Source organism: Melozone crissalis, unplaced genomic scaffold, assembly GCF_028551555.1.
Source record: "Melozone crissalis strain CALT ecotype California unplaced genomic scaffold, PUWL_Pcris_2 ptg000016l_1, whole genome shotgun sequence".
In the NCBI taxonomy this organism is placed as follows: Eukaryota; Metazoa; Chordata; class Aves; order Passeriformes; family Passerellidae; genus Melozone; species Melozone crissalis.
The window spans coordinates 42,280,437-42,302,848 of NW_026535794.1; the positions used below are offsets into that span (position 1 = coordinate 42,280,437).

The 22,412-nt window shown below is 43.4% G+C and overlaps 1 protein-coding gene across 1 annotated transcript; it reads right to left on the reverse strand.

The window, feature by feature from the left end:
- Window positions 1-12,560: 12,560 nt before the first annotated feature.
- Window positions 12,561-21,274, reverse strand: CMTM6 (CKLF like MARVEL transmembrane domain containing 6). The gene is made up of 4 exons (XM_054274092.1): window positions 20,772-21,274; window positions 15,783-15,959; window positions 14,733-14,828; window positions 12,561-13,744 (listed from the first exon to the last, which is right to left on the reverse strand). The coding sequence occupies exons 1-4, from the start codon at window positions 21,228-21,230 to the stop codon at window positions 13,589-13,591; spliced, it is 888 nt and encodes a 295-aa protein (XP_054130067.1). The 5' UTR covers window positions 21,231-21,274; the 3' UTR covers window positions 12,561-13,588.
- Window positions 21,275-22,412: the final 1,138 nt, after the last annotated feature.

A 22,412-nucleotide genomic window follows, 5' to 3' on the forward strand; every position in this document is an offset into this window, starting at 1 on the left:
TGATGGTGCAGCAGAAGTTGGGTTTATACAGTTTACCAGGGACAGTCTGAAGAAAAAAGCATTTTCTGGCCTCCTATTTATTTTTCTATTTGTCTGAAATTATGCATCAATAATGCTAAGTAATTTAATGGTTATCTCAGAAAATTCTTTTTGTGCCTCATGACAGGTCAATATATATTGCTATTTGTTGCCACCTTTTTTTTTTCATCCTAATATATGTATCTTTACTTAGAATTTATTTTTAATTCTGACAACAGAAAATTGGCCAGCTGCTAAAATGTCAAAAATTTTGAGTAAGTAAATGAAAATAGATAACTTGAAGGGTTAAGAATCCCCCTCCTCATGGTGCACAGTTTCTGTGATTCTTTTTGCTATTCCTTTTCAAAAATGTCCTGTTTAGAGCAACACAGAGCAGGAAACAATTTGAAAGCACAAAATTCTGTTTTTAGTGGATGAAGGTACATACATTCACTCCAAGATAAAGTGCTTCAGTATTAATACAGAGGATTATTCAAATAAACCATGTAACAGGCAGGTATATTGTTACTAATTTCATATTGGCTATTATTTTTCTACAATGTTCAACTTCTGCCCCCTACCTTCAGATGATTTGTTTTATGCTTAGCCAGGAATGAGCCATTTTCTTCTTTTTGATGACCAGAACTGAGCATAGCTCAAAGGCTTTCTGGCTAGAGAGAACAAACATTCTCCTCAGCTAGGAATCCATTGTCAGCAGTGTCAGTGATAGCTCAGCCTTCCTTGTGCTGCCAGCACAGGACCACTCAAATGGCCTTATGTGACAAGAGACTTCATTCTGGGCACTTTGAGTGAAAATACCTGCAGAACAAGGTACTCACACACACACACACACACACACACACACACATATATGTGTGTGTCTAATTTTTTACAACAGGGGTGCTTGATTTCCAGTCCTCCTGCCAAGACTGACTTCACAGTTTTTGGAAAGCAGCACTCTGGCTTTAATTTGCACTGATATGACAGATGTTTAAGGACATAACCTCTCCTGTTTTCCTAGAAGAAAAAGGCTGTGTTATTTCTCCTTCACCTCCTGAGGTATGACCTCAGATAGACAGTAGGAACCTTCCCACATTAAGCTTTAAGCCCACTTGGCAGTCCTGTGGCAAGCAGTGTTGTGCTGCAGACAGGGTGAGTGCAGCTGAGACCTCAGCGCTGCGGTGGCAGTGGGGAGAAGCACCTGCTAAGGATTGGGGCTGGAGCCTGAGCTTGCCCTGCAGAAAATGCTGTTTCCACTTTCTCCTGGAACCATGCTCCCTCTCCTGGCACTATACTGGCTTTTTTTTTTCTGCCTCTCACATCACTACTGTCAGTTGTCACCATATGGAGAAAAAAAAAAGTCAAGGGGAATTTCATGCAGTCTAACGACCAAAGAATTTCTGAACTATGTTCTGTGATCATCCAAAGAATATGTTTTGCTGTAAGTGCACTTGCTTATACTGGATCAAGAGATGTGAGTTACCAGTTCCCTTTTGGCTTTTGTGCCTACTGACAGGGCTAAAATATTCCTGCAGCTTTGGCTGTTGTGACAGCGCCGGGTCCACAGACCCACCAGATGCTCCTAATCAGGATGCTCTCAAGCTGGAAGACTGACATCTCTGCTGCCAAAGTTTCCTTGCTTTCCCCAAATCCTCCTTGTGAAGCATGTCTACCAAGAAGAGCACAGATTTTCTGTTATCACCAGCTCCACCGAGGGTTGCTGAATGACAGCTCCGTCTGGCAGGGAATTCAACACCTCTCTGCTGTACCTCTGCCAGCAAAAGTGTTTTAAGTCTCCTTCAGTGTCAACCTGGTTCTGAAAGCTCCATCTGTCTGCAACTTTGTCAAATATGGGATTCCAGCTGTTTTAGAAATAAACTCTGTTAGCTGTCTGGGTGATGTGGAGAATCAGACTGTTGTCCTGGTCATTTTTTTCCTTCCTCTACCGCAGCAGTGGCTTTCTCTCAGGGGAGGATCAGAATACATCCTGTAACTGGAGGAAGATAGGTAAGAGCCACAGAAAAACTTGCTGTTGTGTTTGGATGTGCTCCCACTATCCCACCCAAAAGTTGTCCATCCTCCTCAGCTCCAAGATGAGTGTAGTTTATCCTTTGAGCTAACACAGAGTTTGAGATTCAGTTTTTACTGAAAAATTAAAGTGTAAATGTTGGGAGAAGAAAACTGGTAGTACAAACTGTTTCATACTGTGAAAAAACCGAAACCTCATGTTTGAGCTCTGGGGATTTGAGATAAGCTAGAGAGTGAATGGTGCTTTTGTCAGGTAGAAACCAGGAAAATGAGAAGGGGAAATGAAACTTTTAGAAAAGGGGAAGAGTGTCTTTGAAAAGCTTGAGGACCACAGTGCTGGATGAAGACACTGCAGGTTATGTGACCTGCATAACTTGCACACTTTTTCTGTTGCTGAGAATTGGTTGTGCTGTTTGGAAACAGTTCACTCTGTGGGGCAGCAGGATACCAGGATAATGATAACTTGTAAGGAAGTGTATGTGTGCTGGTGGGGTGTCGAATGATGCTCCATGGAAGAAGGCTAGGAATTTTCTAGCACAGAAAGGAGCAGTAGAGAAGGAAGATCAGGTGCAAACATCCATAGAAAGCTAATGAGGGGAAATCAATGTGAGTGCCTTGTGCACTAACAGAAGTGGTGGCAGATATTAACAGTTTCTGTGCTGGTTGTTAAAGGGCAGATCTGCCTGGAGTGACAGAGAAGTCTCTTTATTGCTTGCCTGCACTTTATACCCTGTGTCTGGGATTTTCCTGTTCTGCTAAAGCTGGGGGGGGATGCACAAGCCCTGACCACAGGCTGTGAAATGTGGCGTCAAGTTGCCACACGCTCTGCCCTGTTTAGCTTAAAATTGCTGTGGGCTCCACTGTGTTTAGAGACACCATGGAGCCACATGGGCTGCTGAGGCTGTGTGCTCCCCAGGGGCCTTGGCCATCCCTGCAGCTTGGGCAAAGTGTGGACCTACTTTTAGGCTGAGTGCCATCAGAAAGCCAAGGAAAGCTGGATTTACCTATCTCTGGGCCCTGCTGGGCATCCTGGAGGTGCTGCTGGTTGTGAGAGCCAGGGAGAAGTGGGGAGCAGAGAAAGGGAGGCCCACATCCTGTTCTTTCTGCCTGCAGAGATTTACACCCCAGTGGCAGGAGAGAGCCCTCACCACAAAGCTCTAGGGTGCTCTTAAGCAGCCCACCTGTTTGGGCTGTTCCAAGTTTCACACTGGAGCAAGTGCAAGTGCCATGCCCTTGGCTTACCCCTCACTCCTCTGCAGACACACAGGGCTGCCCACCTGGGAGGCCATCCTGTTGGGAACAGGTGGCTCATGGTTCCAGTCCCTGATCCCAAGGCTTTTCTAACCCTAGCAGGTCAGAAAGTGGCACCAGTGCTTGTTATCTCCCTATCCTGGAGAAGAACAGTTACTTTTTTCCAGCACAATAGCAGCTGGAAAACAGGAAAAGAATTATGTCCTTTCCAGAGGTCACTGATTACCCACAGCAGGCTACTCCAGAGTTTGTTTCTGTTCTGCCTGTCCCTGAGCCCAGTCCATCAGCCTCTGCTGGTCCCCTGGGTCAGCACACTGGTTTCTCACAGCCAGTATGGCAAGTACACATCAGTGTTTGTTACTAGGGACTGATCAGCATCAGCAGCGGGTTCCCACCACCCCAGAGCTTGCACAAAATAAAGAAAAGGACATATTTCTAACTAACTGATGATTCATCCTCTTGTTATCTCATATCTGCACTGTTCTACTGTCTAAATGACTTGCCAATTCATTAAGGATCAAACAAGCCCTCATCACGTGCCTGAACCAGTCCCTCTGCCTTGGGGCAGTTGGCAAAAAAAAAAATCTGTCTGTTTTTTGCCCTTTACCAAACCTCTGCCTGAGCTGTGCTAATAGTGAAAGTGAAGCTGTCTGGCATGCCCAGAAACAGCACTTCACAGATGGGAAGATTGAAAGTTATGGGGAAAAAAAAGAAAAAAACAAGGCAAGAAGAAGAAAACAATAATTAGAAGAGTTGCAGCATCACAGGAGTTACCTGCCTCAGGGATGAGGTGGCTGCCAGCTTTCAGTTTTTCAGGTGAGCTTTCAGTTTTATATGGAGGCAGAGTTTAGGTACCAAAATCCTTGGCATTGTTCTGGCTTAGTGCTGTGAAAGCTTGGCTTTAGGATTCCAGCATTGAATAGTCAAAGGTCTGGTTTGACTGTAGCTGCTTGTACTGTGCTGCAGGGGACAGCAGTGTGATAGGGAGGGCTCATGAAAGGAGGCTGGGAGGGACCATGGCTTTTTGTGTGGTCATGGTGAGGAATGAGGGCAGAGCTCAAAGAAAGTGCAGATGAGGGAGCTAAAATCCAGGGGTCACTGCAGAGTAGCAGCACTACCCACCTTTCCTGAGGGAACAGCTCAGCACAGTGCTGTTCCTTGGATTAACATTTTTATATCGCTTCCTGAGCATAACACCACCTCCAGCAGCACCTGGTTTTGCCAAATTGCTGAACTACAGGCACAACAGTATTTTCAAAAGCAGGTTTGTCACTGGGTAAATGCTGGCTCTCAGGTGAGACATGTGTTTGGGTGAAGTATGTCCTTCAGAGCACTAGCCAGCCATAAAGGCCTGAACTTTTGAAGCAGATAAAAAGGATTAGGGCATAGATAAATTTGCTTCAATTAAAATGAATTTTTGATAATCCTGGCTTGGACTGATTTGAATTCAGAGTGCCCAAGACTGTGTAAATTTCATTTATTGCTCTTTAGATGTTTGCAGACCTAGAATAACAGCAAGACACCAAGCAACCACTTGAAAGGAATAAACTGCCACCTCTAAAGCCCAAGCCAAAGAACAGCAGTCCTGCCCTCCTCACAGTGACAAGAAGTTCTGCCTGCAGAGTGATGTTACCCAGGAATGCCCAGGTGCCAGCACTTGGTGCTGCAAAGCCCCCGGGTTACTCTGCCTGGCCCTGCAGTGATTTCAGCCCTGCCTGGTGCACAGAGGCACTGTCACATCTGTCACTTCAGAGCCCTTCTCCCAGGGGGCTCCAGACAGCTGGGGCCATGCAAAGGCAGGCAGGCAAGTGTGCAGCAAGCCAAGCACCTGGGAAGGAGGGAATAGCACAGAAGAAAAGGAGCAGCTGAGCGCTCTGTGCTTGCATGTGTGGGTATGTGTAGAAAAGCAGTCCTGTGGGGGATGAAGGAAGCACCTGTGTGTTTCTGTGGGTGCTGAAGGGGCTCCCAGAAAGACAAGGAGAGCACAGCAGCTCTTGAGGCAGCTAGGCAGGGTGGTGGGGCATTCCTCCCCACAGAGGGGAATGTCCCCAGGCCACTAATGGAGAGTCATTGCTAAATTAAGTGTGTCTGAGCCACTTGTTCTTTTCCTACATGTTTGCACTTGTGCAGGGAGAGCAGCACACACAGGCAGCCCTCTCAGCACAGGAGGAATGGTAACAAAAAGGAACTGGAATGAGGGGAAGAAGACTCCCTAGGTGTAGACTTGAGGCATATAACCCTTGGGCATAGGAGGCCAGACTAGGAAATTAGAGACAGCACTCCTTCTGCAGTACTTTTACAGCTCAAAGAGAGTAAATATCCTTGTCCCAGGAAAAAGCACAGTGTATCTTGGAGACCATTTGCATGGGACTAGCTTTAATACTCAGCTACTCTCCCCTGCACATCTGATGAAGGAAGAGAAGAATCTCTTCTCAAGAGTGAATCACAGCAGCGAGTCAGAGTGCAGGAGTTACCCTTCCCCTCTGATTCACCTTCTAGATGTGCCTCTTCCTCCATCAGCTACCAGGGCAGCTTGGCCTCTCAGCTGGAACAGCTCAGGGTGGAGCTGAGACACTGCTTTCACCTTCCCATGTGCAGCTGGGGCAACACTCACCTTTTACCTCTAGCACTTGTATCTCACACATAACAGAGCTGCTGCTGTAGCTGGGTGGATGGAAAGGGACCAGGCTAGGGGTTTGATACCACCTCAAAGCCTGTAGCTAGCCAAAAGCACCCATTTGCAGCTTCCTTTTATTACATCTGCAAGCTAGCTGTGATGGTGGGGTATGACTTCCCTCCTCCCCCTGCCAGCACACACTCACACACACAGTTACACTAACAAAACTTTCCTTCATTATGATTATTGGGGGTTATATGAGGTGGACTGGTGCTGGGGGCTTTGTACCACCACTAGTATGAATTACAGCTCTGCTGGTGTCACAGCTCCTTTTCCACCAGAAGTGCTTTGTCTGTCTAGCATAGTCTACTGTTATTGCTACATCTGTAAATCACTCTTAACATAAAGCTTAATGATCTGCATCCCCCTTTTCCATGAACCCCTGCCAAACAAGAGCACAATGCTGCAGCTGTAGCTATTAAGCTATGGTGGCAGCAAAGCACTCCATTAATACCTCATGCTCAGCAGTTTGTGGTGCATGAGAGCTGAATAATTATGCCCTTGTTACCCTCAAATGAGATACACAATTGCCAGAAACAAGCGTTTACAATTTAAAAAAAACCCCAAAACTGTATCAAGTCAAGGACAACATTGGTTCATTCATAAAACAAGCCTTTCTGAGCAAAAGGACGATGAGGCAGAAAACAGGCTTACATTAATGAGCCAGTTGTTTCTAGAGCTCTATTGTACCCTCTCAGAAAGGCCTCCAGAGCCTCTTTATCCCAGCTGTTTTGAGAAACTTAGCAGGCAGAGATTTAGCCAAGGCTCTTGTTGCTATGAGTTGCACTGAGAGGGAGGTTTAGTTTAGGTTTGAGGTGCAAGAATGGGAAGCAAGGCTTTAGCAATGTGAGTATCAAATCCCAGTGCTCTGAAAGCATTTGAAACTGAGCAGGCAGGCAAAGGAGACTGAAAATGGGTGTTAATGAAAATAGGAGGGATGAGTCTGTCCTCCTTGCTGAGGATGCCTTGCTGCTCACATCAGCATAGCAGCTCCACACCTTTGGTTAGTGGAGTGCAGAGATCACAGAACAATTAAGTAGCTGCCCTTTCCTCACCTAGACCTCAACAGGAGCAGGGATTTCAGATTCTTGTCAGCACTGATATTTCTGGGAGAGGAACAGCTGGTGCAAAGGAAGTAGCTAAAAGGAGAGCTGTAGTGCAGACAGGCTTGCATTATTTTGAGCAACATTGCACCATTCTCTAAGCAAGGGTAGAGCATATGGTCACAGCAAAGTTGTCATCCTTTTTGTCTTCCCATGTTATGCTTCCTGTAAGTCCAAGTGAGGACTAAAAAGAGAGCTCTGACATACAGCCCAAGCTTAGCACTGCACAATAGTGCCTGGCTGTGTGCAGCACATCAGGCAGTGCATACCTGACTAGGGATGTGCTGTCCCCATCTGGCTGTGCATGCATCAGGCTGCAGAAGAATGTGTTTGTGCTGTCACCTCCTCATGAAGCTTGACTCTCACCTCAGGACTTGTTAACTTCAAAACAGCCACGTCTGGTTTATTTTCCCACCAATAATTCAGCCAAGAGATAATAGGTCATAAGAAACAAACTGAGTAAGTGATCAGGGCACGTGGGCTGGCCAAAGCAAGTTTCACTGGGATGCCTGGAGAGGACTGGAACTGCAAGAAGTCCCGTCTGGCACGCTTTACAGCTATGCTTGCCAACATTGCTGTTTGTGGGCCCTGATTTTTTTCCAGCATGCATCATTTGCATTTTTGGATAATAAGCTTCCCTCATTTAACTTCTTAAGAGTCCAGGAAATGCACAGGTACGCCCCACTCCATTCCTCTCCCACCTGTGATCCACAGGCCTTTCATTGAAAACCACAGCATAGTACAGACCACAAAGTTCCCCAAGACTGCAGTGCAGTATTTCAAGTGCAGGTGCTGCCATGCAGCTGAAGCTCGACTTGCATTTTTAAAAACATTTCTTGGCAGTTACAAAACACAAGTAATGCATGTAAAACCCTTTCAAACTGCTCAGGCAAAGTATCTCCCTGGGACAATACTGATGAGATTATATTGCCAAAAATAGTCCAAGCGACATATGGAGAAATAAGAAAATTAATGGAAAGAGTATCCCTAAAACGCACAGTTCAATTTATAGAGGGAAACGGGGGCTTCAATCCCACTGGAAATACAGGTGGGAAGAGGACGGAGTCCTTCAGACCAAGTAATTTCAATCCCAGGATCATCTCTGCCCTCTTGTGGACAACCTTCCCTCCTGCAGCTTCTCGGCAGCTTCCCGACAGCAGGAACAAGGCAAAACCATTTCTGCCCTTCCCTGTGCTTCCTTCCGCGGGCTAGGAATGGCCATTCCCAATCCAAGGGGCAGCCACGCCCAAAGCCCAGCCAAGCAGCGACCCTCGCTTGGCTCCTGCATGACCGCAGCTGTGTGAGAGAGCAGGTGGCTGGTCCTGCTCCTCCCTGGAAGGAGAAAATCCCAAAGCAAGGAAACGGATCTGTGCCTGGGCCGAGGGATGCACACACACACAGTGACCAGGTGGTGCCTGTGCACTCACAAAGGAAAGCTGCGTGCTACCAGCCCATATTCTGCCCTGCTGCACTACATTCTGTCATTTACAGTGAACCAGCCTGGATTAGGCTCCTGAGAAGGGGGTTGTTATGATTCTAGCAATAACATTACTTAAACTGTGTGGTCAAGCTTCAAATTATTAAATCTAGTATTTCTGAGTTATTTTCTCATGGTGTAAAATCCACCACTGGCATACCTTTCTAATACAACATTTTGCCTTGATTGTTTTCTTGCATCTAGGTAATTAAAAGTATTTGAGACCTTATTCCCTTCTGAGTCCTTACAATTGCACTCGTGTCTGGCAACTTCATCAAAGAGAATTTCATCTTTAAAATGATTTTATCTTTTCATGTTACAAAATAAAGAAAAGCATACTGTGGCACCCCAGTTTCTGTGCCAATGATGAAGGAAGCATCATTCTCCTCCTGCGGACAAGATGAGCACCAGCTAATAAGTAATCTGTAGGATTATGAAACAAAAAAGTGCTCCCCTGCCAAAAAGCAAAACATGCAGGTTTGCTTCCTTTTCCTCACCCCTTACCACTGACAATCAGACAAACAATTTTTTAAAGATCAGGCGGCTCTCCCTCAACCAAAGAAGTCAGTGACCTGTGTTTTTCTACACCAGAATAAATTATTTGCTCTCAACACCTTTTGCTAGGTTGTGCTCCTTCCTTTAGCAAGTCTGCCCCTTTATTTTTTCAGTTCCATGGAATCAAGACAATAGGAAGCAGCACCTGACTGTGCTTCTCACAGGAACTTACAGACCACACGTAAAAGCTACTGCAAACCACTTAGGCTGGACCCTGTGTCAGGGGCAATACTGACCTTATCAGATCTTTTTTCCTGGGAACTTCTAGTGAGAATATCCAGCCACTTGGACCCTCTTCCCCAGGAACAGGCAAACACAATGCAAGCTCTTTCCTCCAAACCAGGAACAAATGAATGATGTTATTTCCTATGGCTGGTTTTGGGAAAAGTACATAGCAACACCAAATCATAGCAGCAAAAACAAGACACACTTATTTACTAAACCTTTATTTTAAAAAAGATTACAAAATATTTTATAAAGTTCCTTAGATCAAGAAAACATAATGTGTTAAAAAAGATCACAGGTTTAGAACGATAAAAAAATATTTAGGCATTTAAAAATTATTTAGATGGAAATTCAAGGCAACACTGGAAACTACGAAATTCTTGCTTTATATATAGAAAATTAATGTATTATCATCTTGCTTTAATAATAATGAAAAAATCACTTAAATTCTTAATGGTATTAAAAGTGACATATAGCTCTGTCCAGCATAAAATTTAATATCCAGAGAGCTGCTTATGTTTACAGCAATAGACTAAAACAAAGATGAATTTTCATCTTCAAGGCAGTATCAGCATCTTTATTTGCTACAATTTTATGGAACCTTTGAAAATTTTCACTAAGAATTTCCCTTCTGTGTAGAAAGCTTGGTACTTTATTGCACAAATTTGAACAAGGATCACCACGACAGCCATTATGCAAAACCATCTTGTGCTGAGCTCTGAGAATTGTGTGAGATCACTCACTGCTCTCTCAGGTTGGAAGGTGCAAAGACAGAACTCACCTGTAACAGACCACAACCCTTCCCTGCTCTTTTCAAGCACAGAGAACAAGCAGTGAGGCACAATTCCTTCCCATACTCAGAACCAAAGGGCACTGGCAGCACTGTGATTTTAATGTGGGCTAAACATCAAACACAAAAATTAACATTCACAATCTATGCAATGCCCAGTACAGATCTTGAGAGCAGTTCACAGTCCAGCTACTGGACAAGTCCTCATGAATCCTGAAAAATCCTCTCCACTGATTCTCAAGGTACTACAAAAAAGCCTTGAAAGTGGTTGCAGAGCCTTAGCCTTGACAGGTTCAGCTGGAAAACACCAAAGCTGAGTGTCCAAGCAGGCTCCAACCCCACTGCCAAGCACTGTGGTGAAGAATGGAGGAGACAATCCCCAGACAGATGTACTGGGCCAGCTGCTTCCTTCCAACAGGCTTTACTACCAGTTATGATGTACAGAGATGTTCACTTTGCCAACTGAAGAAATTTGAGGCAGTTGTATCAAACAGCATTTCTGCCAGAGCTCCTATCACTCTCCTGAACAATCCCTAATCTGCTTAAACCAAAATCAGCCACCTTAACGGAAGCAATTTAAATAGCTGGTTTAAATAAGGTTGGCAGATTTCATCAGAAGCAGGCTGGGAAACAAGCAAAGGGCTTTGCTGACAGAGCACGAGGAGTAAGAGGCATCCAGCATACACACAGAGCTCCTGCAGAACCAGACATTTAATCCAGCTCCAATAGTATTCTCTAGGATCAGTCTAATTAAGAGACAGACATTTAAAGCCAGCACCTGACACCAGAGGCATCAAAGGGACATGTCAAGGCTGCAGACAAGTCTGCTCAGTCACTGCAGCAAGGAAGCCTCTCCCCCACCTAGACTGGGAGGGCAGAGGACCCAGGAGTGATAAGGAAAGCTAGGATATAGGAAGCTGATAAAGCAGTGTAAAAAATAACCTCACAGAAGCAGAAAACAGCACACACACATGCAAATCCGCTTCTCAACTATTTTAAAACAGAGCAAAAACATCCTACAAGGTGCAAGAATTAACAGCACTATCATGCATGTTAGCCAGCAACTGGTTTGGAAGCAACATTTTAGGCAAATGCCTCAAACCTACAACCATTCTGTGACTTGCTCCTAGGATTTAACTACTATGTGACAGACTATGGCCAGGTAAACTGCCAAGGCCAGGAGATGACTTTACAGATCCCTTTCTGTATTTCCAAGAATGGACATCAGTAACACATCACTTAGGTGGGGAAAAGCCTATAGAAAAAAACCAGCCAAAACCTAGACTTCCATTAACTTATCCTCAGGCTGAGAAAAATAACAGGAGAAATTACCTCAAGATAAAAGTCCTTTCATGGTGCTGCATTGCTTAATAAATACTCAGCAGCACAGTATTGCTCTTACATTATATTTACAGCTACCAATTACAGGTGAAGATTTAAAGACTATAGACATTTTGGTGTGGAAAAAAAATTCAGCAAAACTCTAGGCAATAAAAAGAAACCAAAACAAGACTGTTGGAATGTTACTTATATGGGCATGGTCCCCAGAGTAAGACATTGCAGATTACAGAAGAGATATTTTTCATTATGGATATTTTGTATCACCAGTAACACTGCTTGTAAATCAAACATCTCTAATCAACCCAGTTATCAGAGACAGCTACCAGCAAGCACTGACTGAAATTAAATTTTAGTGCAAACGGACACTAATAAATACAAGGGGAAAAAAAGCCAGTCCAAAGAGCATTTCTCCTTTACAACACAGAAAATTCTATGAAGGAAAGTATCTCTTCTATGCATAGTTCTAAAACCAAGCTGCAGCTTTAATTTGGTGCTTCACACCACCCAGCAAAATTTGGCATCCTCCAAGCAAAGTGTAGTGTTAGGCTTAAGTCTCAGGCCATAGAGAGAAAGAACATCACAAAATCACACTCATCAGAAAGTGGCAGCAATGGGAAAAAAACCAATTTTGACTTGCTACTACAGTCCTTTGTCTTAAAACAGCTTCCTCTTCCTTTCCTAAATACAGCTCAGGCAGTTTCTGGAGGGCTTGGTCTCAATGCTGCCACAATAGGTTACAGGACTGGGAACACCCCAGGCTGGGATACCGGTGAAATGCAGTTAAACTCTGGGAGACACAGCAAAAGGCTCAAGCACTCAGTCAGGTTTTTCTTATTTGCTTTGCTATTTTGGAACATCTCCTGGCTTACAGTAATTTGCTCTGCTTTTGAAAGCTTTCCTCTTAAGAGAGGCATAGCAGTCTTGCTTTTACCTCAGACATCAGAAAAATGCTTTTTTGGCACTTCATCTCTTTTACAGCCATCAACATCTGGGCTGACACATCCATCACCTGTCCGATACGTGTCCCATCAGTAGTTTTCCTTGCAGTCCTACAGACTGTTGCTTGCAAAACAGATCAAGGGGACAAGTGCTTATTCACCTGTTCACCAACTGAGCTAGTCAGCAGCAAGGAGTCTCAAGCTACTGCCGTATCAATAAACACAGAAAATGGTGAGGTTTAAAACCATTCTGGCAAAACTTAGCATTATCTATACATAAACAAGCTGCATATGGCATTAACCATGCAAGTAATATTCACCAGGGTAGAACCAACATGCTCTAAGGTTTTTGCCATTGATATTCAGATTGCTGCTTCTGGGGTTGCTTCATGTAAAATACTTATTCTTTATCTTATTTCTCCCACTGCTGGCTTTTCTAGTTTCTTCCTGCAAATGTTACAGCTTTTGAAACCATCTGAAAGAAGATTCTGGCATACAAGTCCAAACTTTGACAATCATGGGGTGCAAAACTGTCTCTCAATATACCATTTACATTACCTTCCCCATAAACTCCCTACAGTCACTATAACATGAAACTGATCTCCATAGACAGAACTGAGACACAGGACTAGTAAAAACAACCCCAAACCCCTTACTTAAGGATAAACATTCCTGTAAATTCCAGTCAGGTATCCCTTTTGCATTCAGTTTCACCAGGAAGTACAAAAATGAATTCTGCTGTGCTAATTTTTAACTCACAATAGAAACATCTGGTTCATTTAACCAGGAAATATCTTTAGGTTATAGGTCAGAATTTATGCCTCAGACATTAACCTTTATTAGTCATCTCTGTCAAAATCAAATCAGCACACTACTGTTCTGAAGTTATTCTGTTTAGACCCAAGGTTTCTTAGTACCTGTCATCCCAGCAGATGGCAGGACCAGATTAATAAAGCTAGCTGTGACAAAAACTCTCAATCTACAGGTACCTTAGAACATGATGCCCAAGATGCCATTACCTGACCAAGAATCCATAAAAATTGGTGATGAGCAATGTGTACAAAATCGACTAAAAGAAAGAAACAGAAGTTGTTACCTACAGCGCACTGAAAGTTCATATTAGTTTGCTCCACTCAAAAAAAAAAAAAAAGAAAAAAAAAAAGAAAAAAAAACAATTTCAGGAAGTTATCTTTTTTTATTCAATGGCTGGTTTTCTGTGGCACTCGGAGCGTTAGGAGGCTTCTCAGGGTGTTTCTTGACGTTCCGTCTTTGTTTTATTCTGAGACAGATCTCTATGACAAGTTCAGCTACAAATACAGAAGTTGCAAAAAATCCAAATACCTGTGAAAAGGACAGAAATATGTGCTTTCAAAATGCATAAACAGTATTTATTCTAACACTGTTTGGAAAGATTCACTGTACCATTTTATATACCTTAATAATGCTCATAATATTAAGATTATAGTCCTCCTTAAATCAATAGTTTCATTTAAATTAGACACAGATCAGAAGTCATAATTCTAGCATATTCATTGTGAAAGTTTTACAGTTGTCATTCTTTTAATCAAGTGTGAACCTTATACTGTGTTCTAATCAACCTTTAATAGCAAAAGTATATTAGTTGCATTGTCAAAATCAGTTATTAAAGTAGCATGTAGCAGACTATTTATCTAAGAGAGGGCTGCTGATTGATGAGAGCAAATGAAGAATAACACAAAGAAGATGAAAGAAGACAAGATCTGCAGAGCCTGGGTCAGCAAGGGAGAATGAAATGACATTTTGTGAATGACATTTTGTTACCAGTCATGGCAAGATGAGAGGTGGTAAAGAGAAGGCAGCTTTTTTCAAACAAGAAAAGAAACATATGCATTATTCCAAACTCTACCTAAATTTTACACAACTGGTTTGGACCAAAGTAGTTTGACATTAATAAGTATTAAATCACAGTAGTTTTTATTTTTTCTGTACCAAAAAAAGCAAAGCTGACACCTAATTTATGCTCAACCTATTAGGTCTAAATAGATCTACGTCACATAAGATGACAGTACAGAAGCGTGTATCTCTAATAGCCAATGCTGCCATGGAACAGAATTATCTTGTTTTCTTTTCCACATCAGCTTTCCAGCAACTCTGAGGAATGCCAGCTCTTTGGATTTCCTATGGTAAGTTTCTGGAAGATGTGAAATAGCTAATTCCTCCTGAAACATCACAATGCACTGAGATCTATTCCCTGCCCAATTCCTTCTCTGCAAATTGAGTGAAGTTTAGAGGGCAGAGAAAATAACATACCAGAGAAATACAAAGTAAATCTTGCCATTTTAAGACTTACACATGCAGCATATTCTTCAGGCTCATTGCAGTTTGCAGAAAGCAGTATTGATGCTGACAGAAAAATGGCAACTATGAGCAGCACAGTCAAAAAATTCTGCAAATATAAAAAAATATATATAAAAATATATATATAATTTAACTGTAGATAGGTTACCTAAAAAGAATGAACATCATAACAACAGCTGAGTTAAACTGCCTGTGAATTTATGTTTTGATACTTTGATGCTAGTGGAAGCTTCAGAAAATACATTTCACAACTAAATTCCAAATGACATTCAACATTATCAGCTATTTGAACAGCATTATCATCTACTTAAAGGAGTCTGCCTTTTTTTTTTTTTTGTATTTTTAAGTATTTAATTAATTTAATCTAACCTTTTTTCACCATCAAATTCAATCTCAGTACAACCATGGTAGCTTTATTCCTTATATAAAACATTTAAGAAACCAGAAAACTGTAAGTAAACGTGCTCCTTCAAACCTTTTGCTACACTCCCTTATCTGTATCCTCACATAAAGACACCACTGTTTGCTCTGAAGGCACATAGGAAGGGACACTTGTGAGATGGAATAACGTTCCTACTGACTTTACAGAGCAACTTTCTCCCACTGCTGGATCATCTGAAGCATGAAGCCATAAACTGTAACTGTAACGAGCTATGATTATTGCCAAAAAGGAAGTAGTCTACACCCACTAGGAAAACAGATAGGGTAAACTTTTAATTTTTTTTTTTTAATTGCAAGCATCATGCTGGTGGTAAATTGTATTCCACATGTGTACAGTTCTGCAACGGCTATGCTGTAGTATTAGCAGCATTAATGTGGAAAGACTTTTCCACACAAGTCCTAAAATCCTGCAGGTAGCCAGCTTTGACAAACATGTCAATATAAACTCTCAAAGCTGGCTCATTTTTAAACTATAAAATACTTTAATCTACCCTTTACATGGAGAAGAAAAGGAGATTTATTTTGCATAGGCTTTTTACTCGACAGCAGACTTTATGCACTTAGAAGAAATGGCTTGTTTTTCCAAAAAAAGTTTTCTTACCAGTTTCCGCACTTTATCTTCCCCCAGTGATTCATACAAATCAGTGCAATACACATACAGAAACAGGAGGCTCAAAAGGAAGGCACTGCAGCTTGCAAATTCAAAGTAGTAAAGTGGACTACAGTTGTAGCATTCTTGCACAAGTTCTTCACAAACAACAGCCACTAAAGAGAAAATCTGCAAACAAATAACATGCTTGAGTTGGATCAAGTCTCTAACATCTTCAACAAACAGACATCTCTGACACGAAGATTAATAAAGTTAGCTGTGACAAAAACTCTCAATCTACAAAGAGTTTGGTGAAGTTCCACACTATTTTCTTACAGACAGAAATAATTATACAATGCCATGGTTTACACTTGGTTGTTAAAGGTGGTCCATAAAGTACACTCAGGTAAGCTGAGCACACAGCCAGACAGAGGCTTCTTGATTAGACAGACAACATTTCTGTTCTGTGGTTTTGTGCAGCTGCCAGTTTGAAGGAGATGAGGAAGCATGGAGAACACACATCCTGCAAAACGCTGCTGCTTACGACATACAGCTGCACTCAGTTCTGAATGTATTTGGGTTTAGGGCAGTGGGGGAAACTGGACAGCCCTGACACACTCAGCTACCTCCCTAAAAGTTCACAGCTGATGTTACCTCACTTGATCAAACTTCAGAGAAAGTCCATGAACCCAATGCTCACATGCTTGTGACCCAGTAATGACAGAAGCTCAACCGCTCTTGCAGGAACTGAAACCTTCACTATGTTCAAGCATGCTGGACAATGTTTAATCTATGCAGAGCTCTACATTCACCTTCCTGCCACAGTGTGTTTTGAGAAAAGAACATGACTTACTTCCTATACAGTCACCATATCCCTGCTGCTGGATTTTCTACTGTTTTATCATACAAGAAAGAATATTGCTTTATTTAACCATTCGCTTATTTTGGCCACTTCTTGCTAGTTCCTTCATCCCATAAATAGCATAATTTCCTTCATCCCATAAACCTGACATAGCTTTACAGATCTTTGTAAAAAGGAGTTCACCAAATTAAAATGAAACCAGAAGCAGGAATCAGACTGGGTCATAAAACTGAGACTGATATGAGAATGACGTGTATTTTTAATAAGAATATGTGGGCAATAAAGAAGTTGACAGTTCTTTGTTTAAAAAAAAAAAACAAAACAAATCTAAATTTAAGATTCAGAATTTTTCTTGGAAAATAACCATCAGTCTGGTTTCAGTTTTCTCACAGTAAAAACAAGAAGAACAATTTATCAGTAGGAAGTGTAAATTCCCCTTACTAAGCCAGGTTCAGAAGAGCACTTCAGAGAACCACATTTTGGAAATGCAACAATATAAAGTAAACAGGAGCTCAGAAAGGGAAAGAATGGGAGCTGGGAAACATCTGCAGGGGAAACTATCAGGCCTCCTCATGCTTCCTTTCTCTCCACAGTGGTTGGCAACACAAACTTCTCAGCAGCCCTTGCACCTGAACCAGTGAACTACAATGTCAGTCCAGCAATGTTTTAAACGCTGACTTTCCAGATTTTATGTTTTGGGTTTTGGTTTTTTTTCCATTTCTAAACATGGGCTTATAGCTGCATCCAATGACTTTCAATTTCACATTTTTCACAAGGTCAGCTGTGAGATAGCACTGTACATGAAAACATCTCTTTTTATAAGCTCTGGAAAGGGAAAGTCATCACTTTCACTTGGGCTGAAACAAAGCAGAAAGAAAATAAACTTGTCCTTAAAAGAAAGTACATGTCCAGATAACCATAATATGATCTAAATAGCTGAAAAAGCTTCTCTACAGAGTGTACAAGTTGAAAAACATCCCACTCAAACAACAGTTACTGTAAGTAACAATAGAGTTTAATGCAAATTAAAAGAGCAGTTATAAAGGGTTCAGTGTCAAATAACTGAGATTTACCAAGTACAATCCTGTGTGGGACTTGTCCAAGTCAATATTCATTTTTTTATTAATAAGCTGAGTAATAAAATAGAGTACATCAATTTAAAAAAAGTTGGCTTGAAGAACTTTAAGTAAGTGCTTTGATGAAGTTAATGTATCAGCAGCACATTTACAAGATGCTCTGCTTGGATTTCTTAACTTGCTCTTTTATATCACTTTCAGGAAAAAAAGGTATTCCTCTGTTGTCCTATTGCCACCAAAAAAGAAAAGTTTTCAACACCAAAAGCATTGTTGGAGAAGCACTTGTTTGGTATTTTTTAATTTTTTTATTAGCCCTGTCTGTTTATACACCAGAAATTAAACACCTTCATCTGTCTCTTACCAGCGAAAAATTATTCATTGACACTGACATTAGTGTTGGAAGTTTCTTAACAAATGTCAATTTATAAAGAAGATTTGACAAGTGAATTGCTACAAAAGAATTTAACAAATGAACTGCTACAAAAATAGAGCAGATCAATGAACTTGCCAGCAATCCTGTGAAGATGCTTGGCATCTGGGAGGTACTGGGATTTCCTGTACAAAATCTTCTAGTTCAGGTAGGTGCACATATTAATTCTCTATTAAGTTTACACAATTCAGGCTACTACAGAACATTAACAGCTCAAAAATGAGCTGATTTTTAAGCCTGAATTACAATTTTCCTTTCCAGCTAGGGCATTTTGACTCAATTAAACAATAATTGATGACAATTTGTCCTGCTTTAGGTAAGAATTAGTTTCTACCTCAATTTTGGCACAATACACATTGTGCCATTTACCTCTGTGCTGAATTTGAACCAGTCATGGACTAACAAAAACATTCCACATATTTTAAAAAGGCAAACCACAAACAAAGCAACAACACCCTAGAAACCTGTGCAATAACATGCCTCCCAGCATCCTTTAGGCACTCACATTTGTGACTTTTAGCAGTGACATTTTCCTTGTTTCATTTGCTCAGAAGAACTGGCTAAGGTTACAGAGCATGCCGTTATTCATCTGAAGAAAAGTATTTCTTAGGTCTAGAAGCCAGTTTTCTGCAGGTGATTTCAGAGTGATTTATAAAACTCTTGATCACCTCTGCAATGAACAGAGCCCACTTTCTGATTGCAACACCCTGTTTAGCAGTCCACCCCAGCAATTATCAGGGCATAATCCCAGTAACAACCACTGGTGTAACACAAAGCCAAAAGGCAATGGCCATCACTGAAATTTCCAAAATCAACTCTTTCCCAGAACAGGAACCTTTTACTGCAGAGACTGAGGCTCCCACCTTCAGGACTTTCCAGGGCTTGTTTAAAGTGTTTTGACCCAGACCTCAAGATCTCTGCATTTTGATAAAGGTTACAAAAAAGGAGGGAAAATGTTGGAAATTAGGACGGTGAACAACTATAACTCCATTTTCTTTTTTCTCTCACTGACTAACAGGTTCAAGCTATAAACTGTTGCTTATTTAAGAACATGTCAAGCAGCTATCCATCCTGTCTAGGATAATGATAAATTTTCTTTTTTTCTGCTTAGAAAGCATTTTAAATAATTAAACAGTTTAAAGCTTTGGTACATCAGTAGATTTGCCTACATAACCACTTATTTTATTTTAGTCAATGAACCTATTTATACAAACATTCTGCTTGTTAGGGAACAGAACCCAGCAGATCTTGCTTTAATAATCTCCAGTAGATGAATTAAAAGTTTATGTTCCATTATATTTATTTAAAGCATTCTTGAGTGTTATTTTTGTTTTAAACACTCTTAGAAAACTTCATTTTTGACAGTGTTACCACTTTACAAACACTAAAGAATATTACATTTCTAATTGAGGGTTTTGACTGTGTGGGAGACGAAGCTTAAAACCCAAACGTCCTGTTTTCTGCAATGGTGAAGTAACGAGAAAGGGTTGGAAATCACCTACAATTCCTGTAAGCATGACACATCTGACTAAAAAGCCACTGTGTTGGCTGCAAAATGTAGGCTGACACACATTTACAGTCAGCTGCCCTTTACCATTACGGGTTTCACTCATTCCCTGCTAGTACATTTGAGTGATGCTCCTCACATCCCAATCAGCACTCACACTGGTACATTTTGGAGGAGCCCATCACCAAACACTGAACAGGACCTTGCAGCAGGAGCCCAACTGCTTGATTCAGGAGCAACAGTATGTATAAAAGGCAGAAAATAAGCCCTTTATTTCCTGGTGAGCCCAGGGCTGCCTGACATGAAGTGATGTCTCATGCAATAGGCCACCATGGGTTCCTGGTGCAATTTTCTACCACAAATCACAGGAGAAATAGGCTCCTTAATTTTAGCATGGACAGCCCAGACCGACAGGCTTAGAACGGGCTACAGGATCTGCAAGAGAGGAAGGTCTGGAGCTCATGATCCAGCAATGCCCTTCCCAGCTCTACTGCCCTATGAAGTTCAACCAAAGGCTTCTTCCTCCTGTTTTCATACAATCCGGCCCTCAGAAGAAACCGCTGCATTTCCTGCGAGGCCTCCCTCTGGTTTGAGCCAGGGCGGGCGGGTTTAAGGCCGGCAGGCAGCTGGGGGGCACGGCCGCTGCACCGAGCCTCGGGCGCACGACGCCGGCGGCACCGGCCGGGGCCGGCACCTCCTCCTGCAGCTCGGGCACGAGAAGGAACACTCCCACCACTTCCCCACCATCAGCCACTTGGAACCAGCACCACGCCAGCTTTCCACCTGAGGTACAGGTCTGCACAACTTTAGTGACTCCGTGCCACATCCTAAATAAGTCAGGACACCTTCCCGGCGGAGCCCTTTCCGACAGGCAGAACCCATTCTCTCGAAGCCTGTGTGCGGCCAATCTCCTCAGCCTGCCCTGGTTCACCGAGGACTTTAATTTTTAAGCGGTAGGGGACCGTCCTAAAGGCGAAGGGTCAGCACAACACGCTTGTTTCCATCCCAGACTGGGGCACCCCTGCCCCGCCGGCAGACTGTGAGTCCCTCCCGGGCCCGGGGCAGCCATCCTGCCAGGGGTGCTCCCTGCGTGCCGCCCCGCACGGCGAGGGGAGGAGGCACTCACCGTCTGGAACACCTTGACTGGCAGCCGCCATCCCCGCAGGTGCCGCAGGGTGCAGCCCAAGGGGAGGCGGCGGGGAGTCTTCGCCTCGGGTTCCGTGGTCGGGTCGTAGACTGCGCTGATCATGGCCGGGCCGCGGCGCCCGCTCTCAGCTGGAAAAAACCGAAAGCAAAAGAGAGGCGGGCAGGGCGTCTTCGCCTCCTGTTGCGTGGTCTGCTTGTAGGCGGAGCTGTGCTCCCTAGCCGAGCCGGGCCGTCGGCTCCCAGCTGGAAAACACCTGAAGAAAATGGTTGGGAGGTAGCGGGACGCGTCCGGTTGTGTGGTTTGGTTGTAGGCGGAGCTGTGCTCCCCGGCCGGGCCGGGCCGCCGGCTGCCGGCTGGAAAACGCCTCAAGAAAACGGGCGGCAGGCGGCGGGACGCCTCCGATTGCGTGGTTTGGTTGTAGGCGGCCCAGTTCTCCATGGCCGGGCCGGGTCGCCGGCCGCCATCTGGGAAAAACCGCAACAATAGGGGCGGCAGGCGGCGGGACGGGAGCGGGCAAGGCGAGAGGCCCCGGGGAGCCCGGGGGCCCCGGGGGGCGGCGGTTGTACCGACAGTTGGGCCCGGCGGGACAAAGGCGCTGCCAGCGGCGCCCCCTGGCGGCCACGGGCGGGAGCGTGAGGGACGGCCCGGAGCGCGGGGCCGCCTCAGGCCCGGTCCGGGCTCAGTTCGCCAACAGGGGCTTGGTAAGTAAAGTTTACACGAGTATTCACTTGTCACACGAGATTACGGTATCGAAAGAGGGGGGTTAAGGCAAAGCTTTGCCTGGTTACATTCACATAATCAATTAGGTTGGAAAAACCGTCTGAGATCATTGAGTCCAGCCTGTGACCAAACACCAGCGCTGTGTCAACCAGACCATGGCAGTGAGTGCTACGTCCAGTCTTGCCTTAAACACCTCCAGGGACAGTGACTCTGCCACCTCCTTGGGCAGCCCATTCCAGTGTCTACTCTTTCTGGGAAGAAATTCCTCCTAATGTCCAATGTAAACCTCCCCTGGGTGCTGCTTGAGGATATGTCCTCTTGTCCTGTCATGAGTTGAGAGAAGATCCTGATCTCCATCTTGCTACAGCCTCCTTTCAGGCAGTTCTGGATATCAGTAAGGCCACCCCTGAACCTCCCTTTCTCCAGGCTAAACAACCCCAGCTCCCTCAGCTGCTCCTCGCAGGACTCGTGCTCCAGACCCTTCACCAGCTCAGCTGCCCTTCTCTGGACACACTCCTGCACCTCAATGTCCTCCCTGAACTGAGAGGCCCAGAACTGGACACAGCACTTGAGGTGTGGCCTCACCAGTGCTGAGTACAGAAGAATCATTTTCTCTGAAGACATTCCTTGTTGTGAATGAGAAAATACTCATATCACCAACCCTCTTCTAATATATTCCCACACTTTTGCCCAGGTCAGCTTTTAAAAGTAACTATAAAAGTTTTTGCGGCCTACTAAGAGTAGATTGAACCTTTTATATGTAAGCAAAGGTGTGTTATGTTTGCTTCTGTATTATTGATGTATTACCCACAGAGCTATTATGGTCCTTTGTAGTTAAGTTCAATTATACTTGTTTAAATTCAAAGAAAAAGAAAATTGCTACAGGTTGAGAAAGAGGAG